Below are 21,075 nucleotides of genomic sequence, written 5' to 3' on the forward strand. Positions count from 1 at the left end.
AGGGAAAGGAGGCACTTTTTTCTGCTGCAACAGTTTTAAAAAGGGATTTTCCCTTACTATATACAAGACAGCATATAAACAATCCATTGCAAATATCCAGTCACTGATACACGGTTGTTATTACATACCGGTGAAAAATGCAAGGCAGATCCTGCTTTTGATTGTTAAGACTTTATTAAACAAGCTAGCAACCTGCATTAATGTGCTGTCTTTGTAGGACCACATCCTGTTCCCATGGCATAAATTCCTACTGCCTCTTCAAAACTTATCCGGTCTTTCTTGTGTTTTCACTGGATCCCAGTGATGCAATGGAAGGGTTCCTCCAAATCAATTCTGATCCTGTTTGATTCTACTGTATTACAATGCTGTTAAGATTTAATTTAGTGTCTTGAGGCGCAGTAAGTGAGACAGGATAGATATATACATGGGGTTGGTAACATATGACCAGCAGACCACAGAAAGCTGCTTCCTGTCCCTATTTTAGTTTACTAGATATTTGTTTTTAAAGGTTTTGGCTTTAAAATTCAGCAGCAAACTGCTACCTAGGCTTAAAAAGCAAGCAAATTTTCCCATTTATGTTCCCACAGCCAAGAATGGCCACATTTAGTTTGAAAACTACACATTTCAAAAACTATTCCCTACTTTTTTGGTAGCATGATGGAGAAATGAGAAATTGCCCCAAGTTGCTGCACCCCAATATAAACCCTCTGGACAACATTTTACATTTCACAGATCAAAACTGATTTTTTAAAAGATATCAACAATTAAAAATTAAAACATGAAAAAGGTGTATGATTATGTAACAAAAGGTGGCAGAACAGCTAAGAAAAGCAAAGCTCATGAAAGGCTTTGGAGATGAGGGCTGGAAAAGGTTCGAAGAAGTGAGACTAGCAGATGGAAGTGGGAGGCTGTTTCAGGCACGTAGAGCAGCTCAGCAAGAGACTCAAAAGCTTGAGCTGGAAAAGGAAAGAGAGGGTGTGATGACTGGCAAGCGTATCTGGAGCAAGATGCGAACTATGAGAATACAAAGGTGAAGAACAATTCAAAGTGCAATACATGTAAAATGAAACAGATCTATTTCCATCTACTAGCAGCACCACGAAGGCATAAACAGTTATATTTGACATTTTGTTACTGATAACAGATTTTGATGGTAATCCACATTTTGTTGTCCTAGTTATTTGACATTTTGCCACTACTCTCTATCTAGTTAACACACACACACACACACACACACACACTCTTAGATATAGCACAAAAAGCTTAGAATACAACCATTTTTAGATATTCATGGCTCAAAGACATCTGGAGAAAAAGCAGCCATAAACCAAGAATGCTTTCAGTAGATTTAAAGCAAATCTTGCTAATGAAAACACAGAAGACTGGGACAAGCTTAGATCCAAAGTAGTATCTGCAGGGACAGAGCCTTGCCCCTTACCAAAATGTTGGTCCACACACACATGATCTCTCTTGGGGTATGTTCTTTATAGCTCCTCTTCCTGGACTACTTAGAATCAGAGTGTGTGACTGGCACCAATCTGAAGCTTTACCCTGGATTTCTATGCATGGTGCTACCACCAAAGAACTTCAACTGCTTGATGTGGTGCTTAAGAGTGGTGCTTGATGTGGTGCTTAAGAGACATGGGAGGTCTGGGTTCTCATCTCCACTTGGCTGACTTTGGGCTAGCCATTCACTCACAACCTAACCCCCTCACTTGATATGAAGGTAAAATGGTGTAGAGGATGACTAAATAAACCACTTTACATAGAAAAAAGTGGGATGTAAATGAGATGTAATGATAAAACTGCCAGAATGCGCCAATAGGACAGGGGCGTCATATCTTTTTATTATTAGAGGTCTAGCTCACCTTTTTCTTTTTCAAATAACTCAAAGCAGGTTACATCATTCTCCTCCTTTTGCTCTCAACCCTATCCCCACAACAACCACCCTGTCAAGTAGGTTGAGCTTAGAGTTTGTGACTGGCCCAGAGTTACCTGGTTGACCTGGTTAGCTAAGCCAGGACTAGAACCCAGATTGCCTGAGTCCCAGCCCTGTGCTCTTAATCACTATACCACACGGCTCTCATTTTTAAACCTGAGGGCCAATTTCAATACACAGAAGATTTTAGGGGCCACAATCCAAACGCAAACAAGGTAGGGCCAAAGGCAATGGGGTGGAGATAAAAATCCCAGCATATTTTACCTTAAAACTTACAGCCCTTACACACTGTTAGGAGATACATTTCACCCTTTTAGAATGCTTCTCCTAAACAAAAATAGGGGAAATAATCAAATGCTTGGTAGCCAGGGGAAAGGAGTATGGACCTCTCAGGGACCTGACCCCAGGAGGGTGAATTTGGCTATTAGAGCTGAGATGCTGCACCTCTAGTAAAAGGTCTAAAGGAAAATGCAGCAATATTTTAAAATCTTGCTGGTATTTTAAATGTCAGAGAAATGAAGTACATGCTGCTCACAGCAGGACCCATTCATTGTGCAATTTATTCATTGTGCCCAAAAAAGATTTGGACTTCTGCATCTCAATGAGTAAGTCTGGTACCCAGCCTTCAGTTCCCATTAGCCTCAACCATTATGCTCAATGGTCAAGAATACTGGGAGTTACCATCTAACATCTGAAGAGCATCAGGTTACAAAGGACTACTCTAAAGTGTTTAAGATTGCCTTTATTACCTCCCATTTTGAGGGGAACATCTGGCCATCAGCTACTTTTAACCTAAAGAGTGATAGCCAGTGGAATTTTTATACTTGTGGTTTGTACTCAGGAGAGTCAGTTTCTAGTCCCCATTTGGTCATAACTCACTGGATGACTTTGGGTGAGTCAATGACTCTCAACCTAACTTACCACAGAGGTTTCTTGAGAGAATAAAATGGAGAGGAGGATCATGTAAGTCACCTTGGGTTCCACACAGAAGGGAAAAAGGCAGGTTGTAATATATTAAATAAATAAAGGCTCAGCAGACAAGTACTTATCATTTGTTGTTGTTATGTGCTGTTAAGTCAACTCTGACTTATGACTGAAAGCTCCCCCCTGACAGGCCAGCCCAGTTCTTGTAAACTCATGGCTGAGGCTTCCATTATGGAACCGAAGCATCTTATGTTTGGTCTCCCTTCTCTTCTTCTGGTCAGCCACAACCCTTGTTCACTCTATTAAGTCCTAGGGCTAATTTTGCTGTGCCACAAAGAATGGCAAGCAACATGCAATCTGCTGCCATTATTTGGTTAACTTTTTTTATAGATGAAAGCATAAAAACACATAGCTGGTAACTGTACAGCATTACATGAAAAACTGAAAGAAGGTTCAGGTCTAGAATTGTACTTGCCTGACTTTACTTTATTCTTAAATGCATGTATCACTTTTATATCAAAATATAGTCTAAGAGAGCCATTCCTCGTATTGCCAAGCTCTCCATTCAAACTCCTTGGTATCTCAATCTCCCACACAAGATTCATTCCTGTATCATGTTTTGCATTTACAAGTTTCTTGCTAGTAAAATTTGCAAGTTATATTGCAAGTTAAAACTAGTTATATTTTACTGGTCGACATTTTAAATTGCAATGTTGTTATGTGCCACCAAGTTATCTCCAACTTATTGTCACCCTATGAATGAAAGCCCTCCAAAATGCTCTGTCCACAAGGGCTCAGTTCAGCTCTTCCAAGTTCAAGGCTAGAACTTCCTTTGTATTAATTACATTGTATTAGTTGATAAATACACTATTTATCCAAATAAACTATCAATAAATATACTATCCAGAGCAAATGCTATGTTAAATTCTTTTCTGAAACAATAAGCCAGAAACTGGCACACTAATTTCTTGAGTTATTATTATATTTATTTATATTTTCCCTGTTCCCAAAATTGAAACTCTAGGAGCCTTACAAGTTATACAATTAAACATAAATAGAAGCAATGGTGGTACCTTGGCTCACAAACTTAATCCGTTCGAGGTCTCTGGTCGTGACCCAAATTGGTTGTGAGCCAAGTTAAATTTCCCCATACGGTTCAATGTAAATAAGGTTAATCTGTTCTGTAACTATATTTTTTATCAGAAAAATGTGAAGCAAAGTGACAAAGAACAACAAAGATCGCGGTCATCTCCCCACCATCACCCCGAGCACAAGCACAGCGATCTCCCTGCCCCGCCCGCCCCAACCGCAATTGCGCCCGTCATCCCTGTACGCGCCTGTCATCCTAGCGCGCTGGTGGGGGAGAGACAGGCGTGAACGTGGGCGTGCTGCGGGGGGGGGAGACGAGCGCGATTGCGGGCGTGCTATAGGGGGAGAGACGGGTGCGAACACGATCACGCTGGGGGGGAAAGACGGGCACGAACGCGGGTGTGCTCCGGGGTGGGGAGATGAGCACAATCATTCTTGGGGGGAAGATGGCCGAGATCGCAGTTGTGCTTGTGCAGGAAAGACGGATGCAATCACAGGCGCGGTCCTGCAGGAAAGACAGGCGTGATCTCGACCATCTCCTCCCCGCCCCCAGCACGATCGCAGCCATCTCCCCACTCAGAGGGTAGGGGTGTGGAGATGGCTGCAATCGCAGTCACCACCCAATATGGAGTTCACAACCTGAATCAAACTTTTTATGAAATTTTTGTTTGTGCCCCAATTTGGTCGTGAACTGAGGTATTCGTGAGCCGAGGTACCACTGTATAAGTTATAAATATAATAAATATAGTAGCTTTTAAAATTATATAAAATACCATGGTTAAAAATGCTAAAAAATTATAGAATAAGCTAGCCCAATGCAGTGTCATAGGTCCACACTATTCCCAAAAGCCTATTGGAACATAAGGTTTTTGCCTGTCTTTGAAAACACAACAGGAAGGTGCCAATCTAACCTCCTTGGGGAGGAAGTTTTAGAGCCCTGGGGCAGCCACTGAGAAGAGCATCTCCCATGATCTTAATAAGTGTGCCTGTGAAGGTGGTGGGAATAAGGTCTCCCCAGAAGATCCTAGAGTAAAGGCAGTCTCATAAGGGATAATATGGTCTTTTAGACTATCTAGAACCAGCTATATAGGGCCTTGTAGATCATTACCAGCAAGCCATCCCTGGCAGCAGCTCTCTGAACTACCTGGACTTTCTGAACACTATTCAGAGCAAGCCCCATTTAGAGCACATTACATTAATCCAAACAGGATATAACTGAAGCCAAGTCATCTCTAGGAATGGGCTCAGCTAGGAATGCACTAGTTTTAACTGAGGAGATGCACTTCTGGCCAGTGCTGAAACCTGGGCATTCAGGCACAGGGTTGAATTTAGAAGTACATTTAAGCTGTGGACCTGTACCATCAGGGAAAGCATAACCTAATCCAGCACAGACTGAACCCTATTTCCTGATTCAGCTTCTGAGTGACCAGGAACACTTCAGTCTTGTTTGTATTAAGTTTTGTCATCATTCAATTCATTACTGTTGACAGATGCGGAATAAGCATTAAAACAGCTTCCCTGGCAAGAGAGGGAAAGGAGAAAAAGAGCTGGGTGTCATCAACATACTGGTGACAAGGAATCCCAAGACACTAGACATCTCTCAATTAAAGAGCATGAAAGACAAAACAGAACCTGAGGAGTTTGACAGGTCAGCGGCCAGGGAAGTGAACAAGAGTCCCCCAGCACCACCTTCTGATCCAGACTTCCAGGAAGGAATGGGGCCTTTATAAGAAAATACCCAAATTCCTGTCCCAGCAAAACAGCCAAAGAGATTCCATAGTCAATGGCATTGAAAGCAGCTGACAGGTACAACAGAACCAATGAGAACACACTCCCCCAGTCTAGTTCACGGAGTAGGTCATCTACCAAGGCAACCAAAGCTGTTTCCATTTCATGTTAGCTTATTTTGCATTTGTGCAGGTTATTACACAGTCTGCAAGTTTCTAACGTGTACAGAGCAGTTCTCTCTTATAGCACTTTGTATTAAACAACAAACTTTTTAAAACCTTACAATCACTTGTAATGATTCTACGCTGGCTCACACAGAAATCTGGATAGCCAATCCTAAATGAACATACTGCTGCATCTGCCTGATAAGCAGGACTGACATGCCTGCAATGCTGGCAAAATGCCACATTTTGTGGTGTGCTGGCGGAAGAGCCAGCTTGCCACAACATGCACATTTTTGTTGGCACTGCAAATCTTAGATGCAGGCCATTAGATCTATTAGAGTATTTATAGCTTCTTGGCTATGAAAGTCTACTTATAAAAAACGGAAACCCATTTTCTAGTCATCTTGGCATCTTCAATTGTTAATGCTTAAAACTCTTACCACTTCCACATTTTCAAAGAATGCCATTTTTGTTCTAAAATAATGCAAGAATTCAATGTAGCCCAAAATGATACATGAGCAGCACTTCAGAATGATTCTCAGAAAAGTTCAAGGCAAGCCCTGGACATTTTGCTAACAATTTAAAGTTCTCAGGTCACTTGTGAGACTGCCAGTGTCTCATATTATCTACAGTGCCAGATTCCTCAAGTGTAAATTATTTTCCCATAATGCATGGTGGTCATTAACACTGCTGTCAGACTCAAAACAGAAAACACTGAACACTGAATGCGGAAAAGGAATTTAATTTATTCAAGAACTAAATAGCTTACAAGTTCTCTGTACTGATACTTCAGTGTGCTAATTCAAAATACAAAAAAGCCCACTGTAGCTGTGGGAAAACATTAAGAAAAACACACTATTACAAGAAGCAAAACTTAATTATGATGAACGAAAAATACCAGGGTGACTTAATTCTTTTGAGAGGTACAACAAAGATGCATTTTGTTGCAAAGATGCATTTTATTGTCCTGATGTGTGAAAATGATGGAACTAATCAAGTTTTATTTTCTCAAATAAATAAATGTAAGAACTATGTTAAATATCAAAATTAATGCAGCACTAAGCTGCTGGGCCAAATTCCAAACATCTTTGCCCAATACATAAGAAGCTCTTAGGTTCCATTTATAAGACCCAGAATGCTTCTTATAAGTAAGCACCAAATGTGTAAGGAGAGTCTTACTGGTAAATTTAAGATGTGTAAACACTTGGCTTCTATAGAGCAGTGGTGGCAAACTCCTTTCCAAGGAGTAGCGGCATCAGGCAATGACATCACAAGCCGTGACTCATTAGCCACAACTCGTCCGAGCTTTCACATGGCCGGTGAGTGCGCTGCCAAGGATATATATATATTTGCTTGGACTGGCTGTGAGTTTTAATACATTCATTTTTATAAACACAAGATTTTAGCTTTGAGTTTTCTCATGAAAAATTGAGATTTAATTTCTAAGATTTAGCAAAGAGATGTTCTAATTAAGAGACTGAAATTCTTTTAATGTTGTGCTGTCCCCCTGGCATACTTGAATCTGCAGCATCATAGTTGTTTGTAAAGAATTTATGAAAACAAGAGCAAGGATAAATATATCTGCTTGGACTGGCTGTGATTTTAGCAGAAGCCCCCACAAGGTAGGAAATGCACTCAGATGCCTTTTTCAAAGCAGTCCAAAAGCTGGTAGTCAGTGCAACATGGCCCCCTTGCACTGGTGGTCAGCAAATTCAAGAGGAACCCCAGCTGAGAATCACTGCCATAGACTGTTGATTCAGGGAATATCCAATTCTTTAGTGTTAACTAACAGTGTTAGCTATTTTTGGTATAGGGATAGATTTGTATTGGGTGCTTCATTTTTTTAATTTTGTGTTTTTGTAGACTCCAAGTCTTGAACACCAAAAATTATATTTGAATTATATCAAATCTGATACAAGAAACAGACTAACAGATGACCTGAGTGCTGCATGTGTTGCTCTCAAACTAAGTATGAGCCAAGGTTTGACAAATTATCAGCATCCATACAACAGCAAAGATCACATTAATTGTGCAAAGGCACACCTAATGTAAACATTTACCTTTCAATAAAAAGCTGTATCATTGAAAGCTCTGTTGTTATGTTTTTCTTTTCAGACAAATGATGTTAATGTCTGAGGTGTTTTTTCTAAACTAAAACCTCAGTATTCAGGTTTTATTGCAGTGTTGGTACTTTGTGATAAATAAGTGGGTTTTGGGTTGCAGTTTGGGCACTCGGTCTCTAAAAGGTCCGCCATCACTGCTATAGAGGATGCTTTCACATTGAACTATAATGAATAACCTTTACCTCTGAAGAGTGAATGGTTAAGGGTTAGCAGTTAGGTGACTGTTGGGTGCATTTGGATCGTCTCTATACGATGATTAGTATTATTCTCCAGGTAGGAGGGGAGGGAGGGGGGGAGGGAAAGATAGAGACCTACCTTCTGGACAAATGGCACAGTGACTCATTAAACCCTTTTAGCCATCAGGCATCTTTGTTATTTATGTGGTTTCTTTAATCACATTTTCCACAAGACTAGCTCTTTGTTGTCATCTAGACATTTATCAGGCTCCTAAACCAGAGCAGTTCTTTCCACCTGATCTCTCAGTCCATGTTATCAGTTTAGAAATGGGTATTGACATCATGGAAGAATAAAAGATAGAGATTTAACAACTCCAGATTGCAATCATGCTCTTTAACTCTAAAAAAGGGCTTAGGCCACTGGGTAAACTCTCAGAGGAATACGTCACTGAATGCAGTAATAACAGTTCTGTAAAGTGCTTTGCACATTACCAAATGGTAAAAGTATTTAATGTTGAATACACATTAATTGAAATGTCAATCAGACAGGACCAATTTTTTCCTGTGCTGTAATATAATTTTCTTCACATTAGCACTTACAGGTATAATTTGCACACCAGCGGATTCTTAACTATTCGATCTTTTTACTCATTTCTTTTTCTGTTTCTAAGATCATAAATGCAGAGATCATACACACTTTTATTTATTGATGTTCTGATTCAGTACTTGCTGTACAGGGAGCAGTAAACAGGGAGCAGTCCATTACTTGTTTAAATCTGCCTGGGCATACTATTTATATAAACAGTCATACTAGAGCTTCAGATTTCATTCACATGTAACTTTATATATTTTAGTGATACCCACCCATAGAAATCTGAAAATCAGTACGATGTAGTTGTTAGCATGCTGAAATGGAGAATGGGACTGTGTTCTCCTCCCTACTTTGCCATCAAGGTCACTTAGCACTGTCAACTTAATCTACCTTTTCTGAGGGCAAAACCTATTGTGTGCTCCATCTTGAGAGGAAAAGTTGGGGTATAAATATAACACATAAACAAATAGAAAATACAATAAATATCAGTAGGTAGGGATTTGAAAAGCAAAAGTCAAAAGGATTTATTAAAAGTAGTTAATAGCTAGCGGTTAGTAGTAGCGACCAGCTAGGAATAGACCTCAAATGGATAGATATATCTTTGGCTTAACTGACAAGACTCAAATGGGCAAAATGTTCCCAAGAGACATGACAGCCCAACAAATAAAATATTGAGCCCTTTTGTATTTAAACCTGTGGTCCAATAAACTAAGGGGGTCATGTAAAATGTACACAGTTCAGGAAAGAGGAAATGGTTCAATAAGTACTGATTTCAAAAAGACCTGAAAAGAGCTAATGGGAAAGCCATTACACTGAGGTTAAAAATCACATCTTTCATGTCAGGAAAGGTTAAAAATGTTGCTTAGAATAAAGAACTCCTACAGAAACTGCAGAAAACTTGGATAAATAGCATGTCAATAGGTGTAGCTGCCTTCCTTATAACAGAACACTATAACATAACACTAAATGCCATAATACTGCTTTTAAAAGTTCAGGCTAACTGGAAACTTTTCTCAGTACATTGTACTATTACATTTTGAGTACAGCATAGATCTGCTGTATCCATTTTATGGATCTGTAATTCACAGATCCATAAAAATATGGTAAAAATTAAGACCATGACAGAAAAGGGAATATGCAGAGTAAGGAACATAACAGAAGTGAGAAAATGCACAATAGCAATAAACAGAGATGAGAAACTAGAGGACTATATATAGTGAATTGGCTTCTTGTTCTTCAAATATAAAAGCTTTGCATAAAAATTCATAGGTAGAAATTAGGCAATCTGATTGCTAACTATGTTTGAAAATGAATGTCGTGACTTGACAAACTTAAGCCATGGTGTTTTGTCCATATAGCTGGCTTATGACACATCAAAAAGGTATTAAAATGGCAGAGAAAGGCAATACTGGAACTCGGATTGCAGATGGAACATGATTTGGAATAGGAAGTCTCTCATATCTAATTCAACCACAATTAAATAAATCACCTAAAATCCCATACATAGGCAGTATCTAACACCACTGTAATTAAGTCATATTAACCAGAGAATTGACAAGGAGGTCAAGTTAGAGTAACCTTAATTCCAATGCAGTGCGATTGTGAATATGATCAAGTATTCCAGACATCTATTTTCAATTAAATCACAGATAACTCAAATACTAAACACCTTACCACTACTGGCACTTTTCATTATTTCTGATAACACAGCAAAACAGTTGTTGCTTAAAGACCTCATTTTGCCATTATTAGCACAGTCAAGGATAGACCTAGTTCAAGAAGCTGTATACTGAACTACACTGGTGTATCTAGGAGCGTTTCTGTACACTCAAGCTAATCAACTGCTACATTCAGAAAACAACTCAAAGAATCAAGCAGTATAGTTACAAGGTGTTCTTCCTCTACTTAACCCTGACTTGCATGTTATGAAATGTGACACACAGTGATGTGTTCACAAGACATTTTGAGGGCAAAATTGCTTATATCCACCATAATTTAATTCTATAGTTAATGCAGATTCATCTGTGAATAGGTTTTACAAATGAATCAGTAAGGTTATTACAGAAATTTAGAAAGCTAACCATGAAGCTTTTTTATTTTTAAAGCTATTATAATACTATTGTTTTTGTAATGCTTCAGTGGAATCTAATCAGATAATCCTAAAGGTATGTGCAGTTGCAGCTATACCTGAAATTAAAGAATATTTTGATTTATGGGAATATCTGTAGATATTTTGTAAGAAAGGGCATTTCGCTCAGATTTATAGGAGTAGTTTTTAAAAACACATATTAAAAATGGCCTGGACACTTAGATTCAGTTACAGTTATACATTCAGATGAATAATTCATTCTTTCAAATCAATCACTGCATTTTTCACTTCTTACTTAAAGTACACTGAAATTGCTGTTAAGATCACTGCTCCACGGAAGAATCTGGATACTGTGGCAACACTGAAATTTATTGTGTTGGAAGACAGTTGCAAGAAATGCAAAATGATACTGTTTTCAACAACAGTTTTAAGTAGACAAGAAAGCATGTGATTCTGCTGACCATGAATAAGCATTAAACAATCTTCATATATTCCCTTGGGCAAGGAAAGCCAATTTTAATAAACTCAGAACATAGATAAGTAGGATCCCACTGCAGGAAAACCAAACAGCAAGAGGAGTTCAAAATGGGTGTGCATGCACACAATGGGGGAGAATGTTTATCATATCTGCAGGTGACAGCAACTGAACAGTCTAACTTAGAAGACAGAAACAGAATTCCAAATTTTGTTGGAAAGGTTAGAAGCAGTGTTGTTCTCTTGAAAGGTTAGAAGCAGTGTTGTGGACTTGAACTAAGTGATTTGCTCCCAAGTCTAATTCAAGTTGCATCAGCAACTTGACTAGGACTTGTCTCGGAAGCAACTGTTTTTATGACCAAATAGCTCTAGGGCTTCACATCTGCATCCAACACACAGCAAGATATCCTGGGGTGATATCTTCAAGATATCTTCAAGATATCCTGAAGCAGAAGGCTTCAGAGATGGGTTTGAAGGCAGACATAAATGTGGCAGAGACAGTGGGAAGAAGGGAGTTTCAAGGCAGTAAGGGCAGGAAAGGGAGGAGGGGGTTGCAATAGGGGGAAAGGAAGGCTTCAGCTTTTTTTTTTTTTTAACACAAGGGAGGCAGTGGAGTGGATGGACAAAGGGATAAGGCAGAGGAGGGATTGCAACATAGGGTGGAGGCTTTGGCTCTTTTGGAGGCACTTAGCTTTCCTCGGCAGGAAGCACAACAGCATTTCTCCTGTATGCTGCCTCTGCCCTGTTCCCACATATTTCCAAGGAGGGACAAACAACTCTCCTACTCGCACCACCACATCTCTTTTTCTGTTGGCTCTTGCGACTTGACTCAAAAATTTCATGCAATGACTTGAGACTTGACTTGGACTTGAAAGCAAGGACTTGAGACTTGACTCAAGATTTGGAGTAAAGGACTTGAACACACCACTGGTTAGAAGACTTGGCAGTTCCAAAATAAAGGGAATCCATTTAGTTCAGAGAAGGGTATGAAAGAGGATCAGGATGAGAAACTTGATTCGTCAGGAGAAGGTTGAAGGACCTGGGTATGTTTAGCTTGAAAAGAAAAGAGTGAGTATAGCACCTTACAACTGCCTAAAGGACTGTCAGGCAAAAGGGGGCTACAACCCGTTCTCTGTCAGCCAGGACTGTAGGACATGAAATAACAACCTTAAGCTACATAAAGACAGCTTCTAATTCTAGGATTCTATTATAAGAATATTCTTGGTGTAGCTTATTCATGATTCTACAAGTGGGTTGTTCCCTTTCTTTCCTTCTTTTTGTTAACTGGTGGCAGGAACTGTTAACAAACTGTTGAAGTTGCTTAGTGAAAAATTCTGAATGTACATAAATTGCAGTATGGCTTCAAACACTGCTTATATAAAGAGTTATTTTGTTCAAAATCCTGCAGGCCAGATAAGCTGCCTCTCCCTATATTTTGTTGGCCCCCACAAAACACTTAAGGCTGGCTACAGATCTGTTCCTACCCAACAGTTAACAATTGTTCAAAACAGTATATTCTGTGCTTGAAACATTTTAATACAAATAAATAATGCAACTTAAATGTATTTGCACGTATTTTCTTTTGTGCATCCTTCTCCCCCTCTACAAAGCATAGAAAAGGCCATGAAGATATCTATCACAGAAGTTATTTCTGAGTAACAATCAGGAAATAAGAAATTAAGACATCAATTCCATAATCAGCGAGATTGTTAATTGCTATAGGGAATGGTTCCAGCATTCCCAAAAGAGGCACAAGTGCAACTATTCCTAAAGTCACTTTCTTTTGGAATCAAAGGATATTAATATTTATAGACCAGTGGCAAATGCCCCTTCCCAGGCTTAGGTGCCCTTGGGCACCTCTGACCTTTTGAAACCATTTTAGTCAGGTCAAGCACAGAAATCACCTCGGTCACCCTGTGGGACAGGCTTTTTGGAAGGAAGACAAGGAAATATGACCAGTTGCATATGATCATCTATGCTTGTGGAGAGATTGTTTGGTTTGGATGTGGGCAATACTACATTGCAGTACTTCCCCTCATAACCTGAATCCAGACAAAAGGAGGTACTTGCCATTAAAGGTTCAAATACAGAGTTAGAAGTCTGTCAACCAGTTCCACACAGGATCACACTCTGGCTCAAAGACTGTGTTCACAGTCTGGGGGCACTGTTTGACCTAGCCCTTCAGATGTCAGCATAGATAGAGGCTCTATTTAAGATTTTCTGCTGTCAGCTTTGCCTGATTTGCCAACTGCGTCCCTTCCTGGAGGAGATTCATTTATTATATTTATATACTATAAATGACCTGAAAAGAGTAACACATGGGTTGATAACTTTTAGGCTCAATTTCTGCAATGCGCTCAACATAGGACAACCCTTGTACCTACTCTGGAAACTTCAACTAGTACAAAATATGGCAGCCAGCTTGGTCTCTGGGACATCCTGAAGAGACCATATTTCATCTATATTAACATCTCTTCACTGGTTGCCAATACTTTTCCAAATACAGTACAAGATGTTGCAATTACCTCTAAAGCCCTTCATGGCTCAGATCCAAAATACCTTCAGGGGTGTTTTTGCCCATATATTTTGCTGTGCTTACTACAATTTTCTGGGGATGATTTCCTGAAGATTCCTTCCTCGTGATTAATGTCAACTACCCAAAGGACCTCTTCAGTGGTTGTCCCTAAACTGTGGAATGTATCAGATAATTCAACTTTTTCTACCACTGACAGAAATGAAATATGTTATATACAAAAGGAATAACTTTGTATAACTTGCATAATTTATGTATATTATGAAGGTTTATCTATACTGCAAAGACAGAATGTATTGATTTTGAACTATTATTAACTACAGACTGGGATCTCAAGACCAGTATGATTAGATCCAAGCTTTGGGTAGATGTGTAACAATCACAGTGTCTCCATGGCACAGTCATTTGGAAACTAATGGAAGTTTAGAAAAATATGAATCGAGGGATTGCCACTTGCACTAAAAGAAAAACACCCTATGCATGCCTTAGGTAGTTCTTTGGATCCCAGCCACTGTCAGCTTCAGTGACCAAGTACATTTCCAGTTACATGCCCCAATGTTCTGATCTAGGACATCTGTTCTTAAAATGAAAGTCCGTCCCAAATATTAGCCAAACTGATGAGCACCAACAGCAGGTAAAAATGATAAATCACTGTTTGAAACTGTTCATGCTACTGAACAAGCATGCATCTCTCCTGGAATTTGCCTCCTAAACAGACCAATGTGCTAGGACACAATATAATGTATATTAAATATATGGTGTACAATGAATGCAGCTATAATGATAGCAGCCTAATCCCTAAAACTCTGTATCACATAGCATGGCCCAAAAAAACAAAAACAAAAAAAGAAAAACCCTGAAGAGGTTTTTGGGTTTTTTTTAAGGTTAGCAAAGCTTAAAGCCATCTTCTTTAAGCAACTACTGGCCTGGAATATCAAGTTGAGGAGAGTACAAAATATAATAAAAACATTGCCCATGAGATGTCAATGTTCTGCCTTTATGTGCTGAATCGTGTTCTTTCTGTAAGGTGTTTCATTAATCAAAAAGACTGAGAAACTACCTTAAATATTGCAAAAGGGCCAGTCAAAAGGAACAAGAAATTTACTTGACTGTATCAATTTCACTAGTCAAATTTCTACAGTTTTCAAACCAGCATTTCTTGTGAAAAGGCATTGATCTATGTACTGTTTTACATCGGCAAAGTCTGGTGGGGAGACAAATCCAAGAACAGAACATGATGTATTTTGCTTGCAGTTCAAGCAGGTATACAACAAGTTGGGTTGTGTATGGCTGAGGCCAAAAGATGTTTCTTTATCCTTTTTGATTAAGTTCAGTGAGATTCACTTCCAAATAAGTATGCTAAGGAACAAAAAGATGTATTATTCCAAAGTGTTAAATGCTATTACACTTGAAGAAAACCCCAGCTGACCTATCCATTTGGTGCAAAGAAGAGAAATGATCATGCTGCTACTAATCAAACAGATTCATTATGCTGAACTTACAAAACAAAGCATGCATGCAAACAATCTGTTAATACATCTTTGATTTATGCTTATTTTTTCAATGTTAAAAATATTTAACATTCCTATTAAGGAACTGGAAAGTAATAAAGGTCAGCTCAGCCTTGGGTCTGCTTGCTACCCCTCTCTCCCTTTTTCCTTCTCTCCAAGAAAAAAGATAATAAAAAGTCCACTTTCAGTTCCATGTTACATACTAACTCAGGGAACTGTAAGTTGTCCTAACCAAAGGAAATTTAAACAAAATATACCCAGATAAAAATGTGGTTTGTTAGTCTCATTTGGTAACTTACTCTGGTTAGAACAAGCCACACTTCACCAAGTTTGGTTTCAGCCTACCCACTTTTCTCTGCATTATAAAGATAGTATTTCTCAAAGTCCTTTCAATGAGTACAACAAGATAATGCAGATAAAGCAATGCACAATAATAATACAGTAATAATACAGGTTCAAGAGTCACCATGCTACAAAAGTATAAGAAAAATATGGTGAAACAGCATGGCCAACCTACTTTAAACACTTTAACACAGTGATTTAACGAGTCTTCTTAAAATAAAGCAAAACTTTGCTGAGTGAAGTTTTGTACTGTAGCCCCAAATCCCTTGTTGGATCACTCCAAAGTTTTTCACTAAACCCAAAGTGATTCAGTCATGGGAAAAAACCATCCCCAACCCAGTCACCGTAATATACAAAAAAGACACAGGAGCTGAATTAACATAACAGTTGATTTTCCATCCCCAAGAACCACATGCTGCAATATATAATAATGCATATTCAAAGGAGTTGTTTGGTGTAAGCTGCACTTTGCTCACATGGATGTGCAACTATCAGATAAAAGACATAAAGCCAATATTTATAACTAAACACTTGCACTGTTATACAGGCTGACAAGCAAGATGAGAGAGAGAGAGAGAGAGAGAGAGAGAGAGAGAGAGAGAGAGAGAGAGAAAAACCCACAATGAAATGTCAATGTGAAAAATTGCCACCGACTTACTCAAGTGAGAAAATTGCTGATCCATGTAGAGACCAAGTCAGTGGTGTTAAAAGATAACAACCAAACCTCCACTTCAATTATAGCTATACATCTATCATCTCTATCGTCTATTTGTGTACATTTATACCACCACCTGCTGGACAAACCTTTAAAACAATAAAATATACTGGAAAGATCCCCCTTTGGAGTGCCACTACACTGTAATACTTACCTGAGGCAGATGCAAAGCAGCTTGGGATGTGAGGAGACCATATTGTACTATAAATGACACCTTCATGGCCTTTAAAAGTGCATACTGACTGTCCCACTGCAGGATCCCACTAGATAAAATGTAAACAAATAAACAGCTGCTTGTATGCTCTAATGGTTAGAAGCAATAGATTAAATTTGAGTCACTCAAGTGAGCTTATGTACCCCTTTTACTATACATGTCATATGAGTTTAATACACAGGACAGAATATTCTGATGGGTGCCTTAATGTTGTGAACTGTCCAGAGAGCTTTGCCTATGAGTAGGACAGAAATGTAGTGAATGAATAATAAAAAAGCAAAGAAATTTTTGTTTCATTAAAGCTTAGCTTCTGTTCTTAAACTCAGTTCTTGTCAGTCATGGACCTCTTCAAACCTTAGGCTACAAACCTAGCCAATAATTTACTTGGAAATTCCCATTCAAATAATTGGAGCTTACTTTTGAGTAAAGATGTATAGATCAAGCTTCATATTTGTTTTAATATCTTTGGATTATTTTAAAATATTGAGCCAGTTTGAAGATAGAAAAATGTCTTTTTCAGAACAGGGACCCTTGTTTCATAAACAAACAAACCCAAAACAAATCAAAACAAAACACCATAGACAGTTGGTGTCACTTTACTCCCTGTAAATAAATCAAAAAGGTGTTGTCTTCCATTGAAACAATTTCTCAGTGTAGGAATGTGAATCTGAAATGTGCTAAAAATGAGCACCTGTGAGATTTTTATATATCTGAGGATTTGCCATTTTTCAAACCTGCTGGGTGAAGTATTCTACATTCTGACCTGAGTATTTGAATATTCCTGTATCATTATTTTGGAGGTCAGTTTCGGTACTACTGTACCCACTGTGTGCTGCAAAAAATATCATTCTGATACTTATCACAGCGGGCTTTAAATTTCTGGGTTTATTTCTGACTAGAACTTTTTAAATTGGGATATATCACAGCTTGGAACTTGCACCTATTCCATCTGGAGGAAAGAGAACAGGGATGGACTTTCTTGAAATAAGCAACTCTCACACACTTAGCTGGCTGTACTTTGTGTGGGATACCATTCTATTCCCAGCCCTAATAAGAAAGCCATTAGGAATTACCTACCTGTGCTTAGTTCAGTTTCTTTACAAAAGAAATAGCCAGAGTTCCTCCAGCATTTACAACTTGCAGAGGAAATCAGGTGTAAGGGAATACAGAGTGGATAAAGACCTCTGCAATGCTTCTTGTCTGTGAAATGTGACCCCTCAAGCCTTCTCTGCCTGTAGGCATGGAAGATTTCAAAATTCACACAAGGAACAGCTGGTGTGCCACTGCAGTCTATCCCACTACCTCTCTTGCAGCTAAAGCTAACCACTAGGATTCCTCTGTCAGTGAAGCAGTGGAAGAATGTTAGGCCTGGCATTTAATATAATGAACCCTAAGAAAACCAGACTTTTTAATTTAAGCAACTTGTTATGTTTTAACATGTCTCTTCTAAAGCCTGGTTTACATATAGAGCGCGGGAAGGAGATAAGAGCAATAAAACAGACTAAACCACTCCAGATGACATGTAAGGAACCACGTTCCTGAATGCTTCCCGGTAAAAAGCCCCGTCTCCCATGTAGAAAATTAGCATAGCAAGGAGCAAGCTGGGCTAGAACCTTTCTATAAGGTGTGTTCACTTTTTACATTCAAAAGTGGCATCCCTATAGCTGAGGGGAATAATCTATTCCATCATGTCAGGCTTCTCCTACCTCATTCTGCTGCACACCCAGACCAGTCCTAAAATCCCTTCTATAACAGCAGTGAAGGTTCTCCTATTTTTCAGCTCTTCCCATATAGTGCCAGGACTCCTTAGTTTAGCACCTGTAGGAATGTTAGGTTTCATGCATTCCTGAACCTCTTGCTTCCCAGGAATTCTGCTTCACTCAGTAATATATTCACATTTATTTTCTTCTTTAAATTTGAGCAATTTAAACAAAATCCAAAAGTTTTTAACCAAATTATTATCTACTAAATAGAGAACCACATCTGGCAAAGTCTTCCAGATGCTGAATGATTTCATTGCACATTACACTTGCAAGAACTAACTGAATCCTGCATTTTAATACACTCAGTTTTGACAAATAAAAAAAGAGAAAAAAGAGAACAAAGCAGCATCTGTTCAAACAAAGAACAAATAGAAAAACACAGCTTGAGAGGATCTCCATTCTGAATGTTAAATTGATACACAATTTAGATAACCAGAAGTAGAAACATACCAGCTTTGCAGTTTGATCCCATGACCCAGATACTATTAGCTGTTCTCCCCTAGTCTGGCTCCAGTCAACACTGTAAACCTGTAAAGATTAAATGCATTTTAGTTACCTTGTCCCCTATCTGTTGTATTTAGAATATTTCTTTATTTCAAATGGGAATATTTGGTATTAAGGGATTGAAAATGTAAACACTTTACAAAATTTGGAAGTGCACAATCACCCCTCATCCCAAAGTTTATTCTCCTTTAACCCTGAGAATTAAATGGTTTGAAATATTCAAACGCCATGATACAACAGCAGTTGCCAGTTCATAAAGTTTCAGGGTATACCTGATCTATTTAACTACACAGCATGACACATGAAATGGGAAGCTGTTATATTTTGCATTTATAGCTTGGGCTTTAGGTTTCTTGTCCTAACAAGAAGGCTGAAATGAGCTCTTGATGGTTTGTTTTCAAGTGCTCTTCATGCACTGGTGCACCACATAAGTGGATCTATTTCTGTTGCCCTTTACAGCTATCTCCTGAGCCTGTGCCTTTCTAAACACCTGTCCAGATAATGTTCACTGTTCTCTTCCCAGCTATATTTAGGTTCATACACTTCCCATTCAACACTCCCATTCTCCCTTCATTCCACACAGAAGGCAATGTCCAGACCAGGGAGATTGCACACATAGCTGAATACAGAATATTGTATCTTGTTCATAGCATTTGGATTATCAATTCAAGTAACTATTGAATCTCCCAATACTGATGGTCATCTCTCCCTATTCAGAAGAGAAGAAGTGCACAAGCCAAAGGTGTACTTCTGATCTCACCCAAAAGGTTGCAACAAGCCCCCAAATGATTCCAATTCTAATACCAGAATTGCCAACCTCTTTAATGCACTGTTCTTGGAAGGCTGCTGAAAAACCATGAGTGTGTTATTCCTCAGGATGGTATGGCTAGTTTCCTGTCAGGTCAACAAGTTATTTTACCAATTAACTAGACTGAAAAATATTAATTTTGCATCTTAACATCAGTATATCCAAATTCAAGCAATTAAACATTCACCTTGGACACATGAGGTATTTGGAGGGCTCTTTATATTTACTCACAGTACACTGGCAGCTTGTGGTACCTTCTTAAGAAGTGTTTGCCAAGTGCTATTCTTGAGGGGTTTGCAGTGATACTCTCTTGCTCCCCCCCCCCTCATTATGAGCATGAAGCCACCTCACAAACATTTTTAAAAACACTGAGACAAACTTTAAGTTCATTTGTACCAGCTGGCTCTGGCGCTGCTCTACTTTGTGAAGAAGCATAAATACAATGCAGACAACCAGGCAAGTGATTACCTTAAGTTTGCCTTTAATGTTAATATTTGTATGTATAGGCACAGGTCATCCAAGGACAAGATAAAAGAATCTCTAGAAACAAATATAATATTCATGGCCTCATGCTGTGAAGTAACACTCTATCACATTTTATTGTTCAAAGAACCATTAAAGTTAAGGTTGGCTGGGACCATTAGGATATAACAGCAAAGTAGAACACTCTCAATTCCACACAACTGTTTCAGAAATACTATGAGCATTAACGAGAGCATTAATCAGAGGTGGACTGAACACTAAATACTTTTTTTTCCAATTGCATCACTTGCCAATGTTTACTAAAAGGTTATTATATCCATTTTCCAATCGGGAATTTTTGTTGCATGTTTAAATGAACTGTACAAATGACTGTGGCAGACTGAAAACATTAGGGCAGTAACTGTCTCCCTAGTGATATCCGAAAGCTATTCTAAGTGCGCTTTGGACTGAAGAACAAGGAAAAAGATGATTTAAATAAACAAATGCTTTTAACACGTTTAATACATTCAGTTCTTTTGTTTTCTAATCAAGAAATATTATCTTGAAATATTATCTGGCAAATATTATCCTAAACTATGATCAAAATGATCAGTTTTCATTATACAAAAGCAAATGGGGCCCAGCAATAAAATGTTGCAGCACAGTGTGTTTCTGTTCAAGGATCCAGCCACTCCACGCCTCTCTTCCACTGTTCTGCACCAACATCCAAACTGCATGGCAATCCCACCGGGTGTTCTCAGTTTCCCTCAGGCTGTTATTGGGATTCTTTTCATTTAATGATTTAGGGAAGGTTTGTCATTTTGAGTTTGGGTACACATAAGAATGAGTGGAAGACACACGTGTCCCAGCTATACTAAAATCTTGAGTTTTACCATATGTTTCTCTTGGTCACTCACACGTCTAT

General features: G+C 38.7%; 1 protein-coding gene across 1 annotated transcript in view; it reads right to left on the reverse strand.

The window, feature by feature from the left end:
• Positions 1 to 21,075, reverse strand: part of PEX7 (peroxisomal biogenesis factor 7) — a 66,155-nt gene that overhangs the window by 34,543 nt on the left and 10,537 nt on the right. The window contains exons 4-5 of the mRNA XM_044423828.1: positions 18,827 to 18,904; positions 16,554 to 16,662 (exon numbers count right to left, since the gene is read on the reverse strand). Coding sequence (XP_044279763.1) covers positions 16,554 to 16,662; positions 18,827 to 18,904 — 187 coding nt within the window. The remainder of the gene's footprint in view (positions 1 to 16,553; positions 16,663 to 18,826; positions 18,905 to 21,075) is intronic.

This window comes from Varanus komodoensis, unplaced genomic scaffold (genome assembly GCF_004798865.1).
Source record: "Varanus komodoensis strain SLA01 unplaced genomic scaffold, ASM479886v1 scaffold1, whole genome shotgun sequence".
In the NCBI taxonomy this organism is placed as follows: domain Eukaryota; kingdom Metazoa; phylum Chordata; class Lepidosauria; order Squamata; family Varanidae; genus Varanus; species Varanus komodoensis.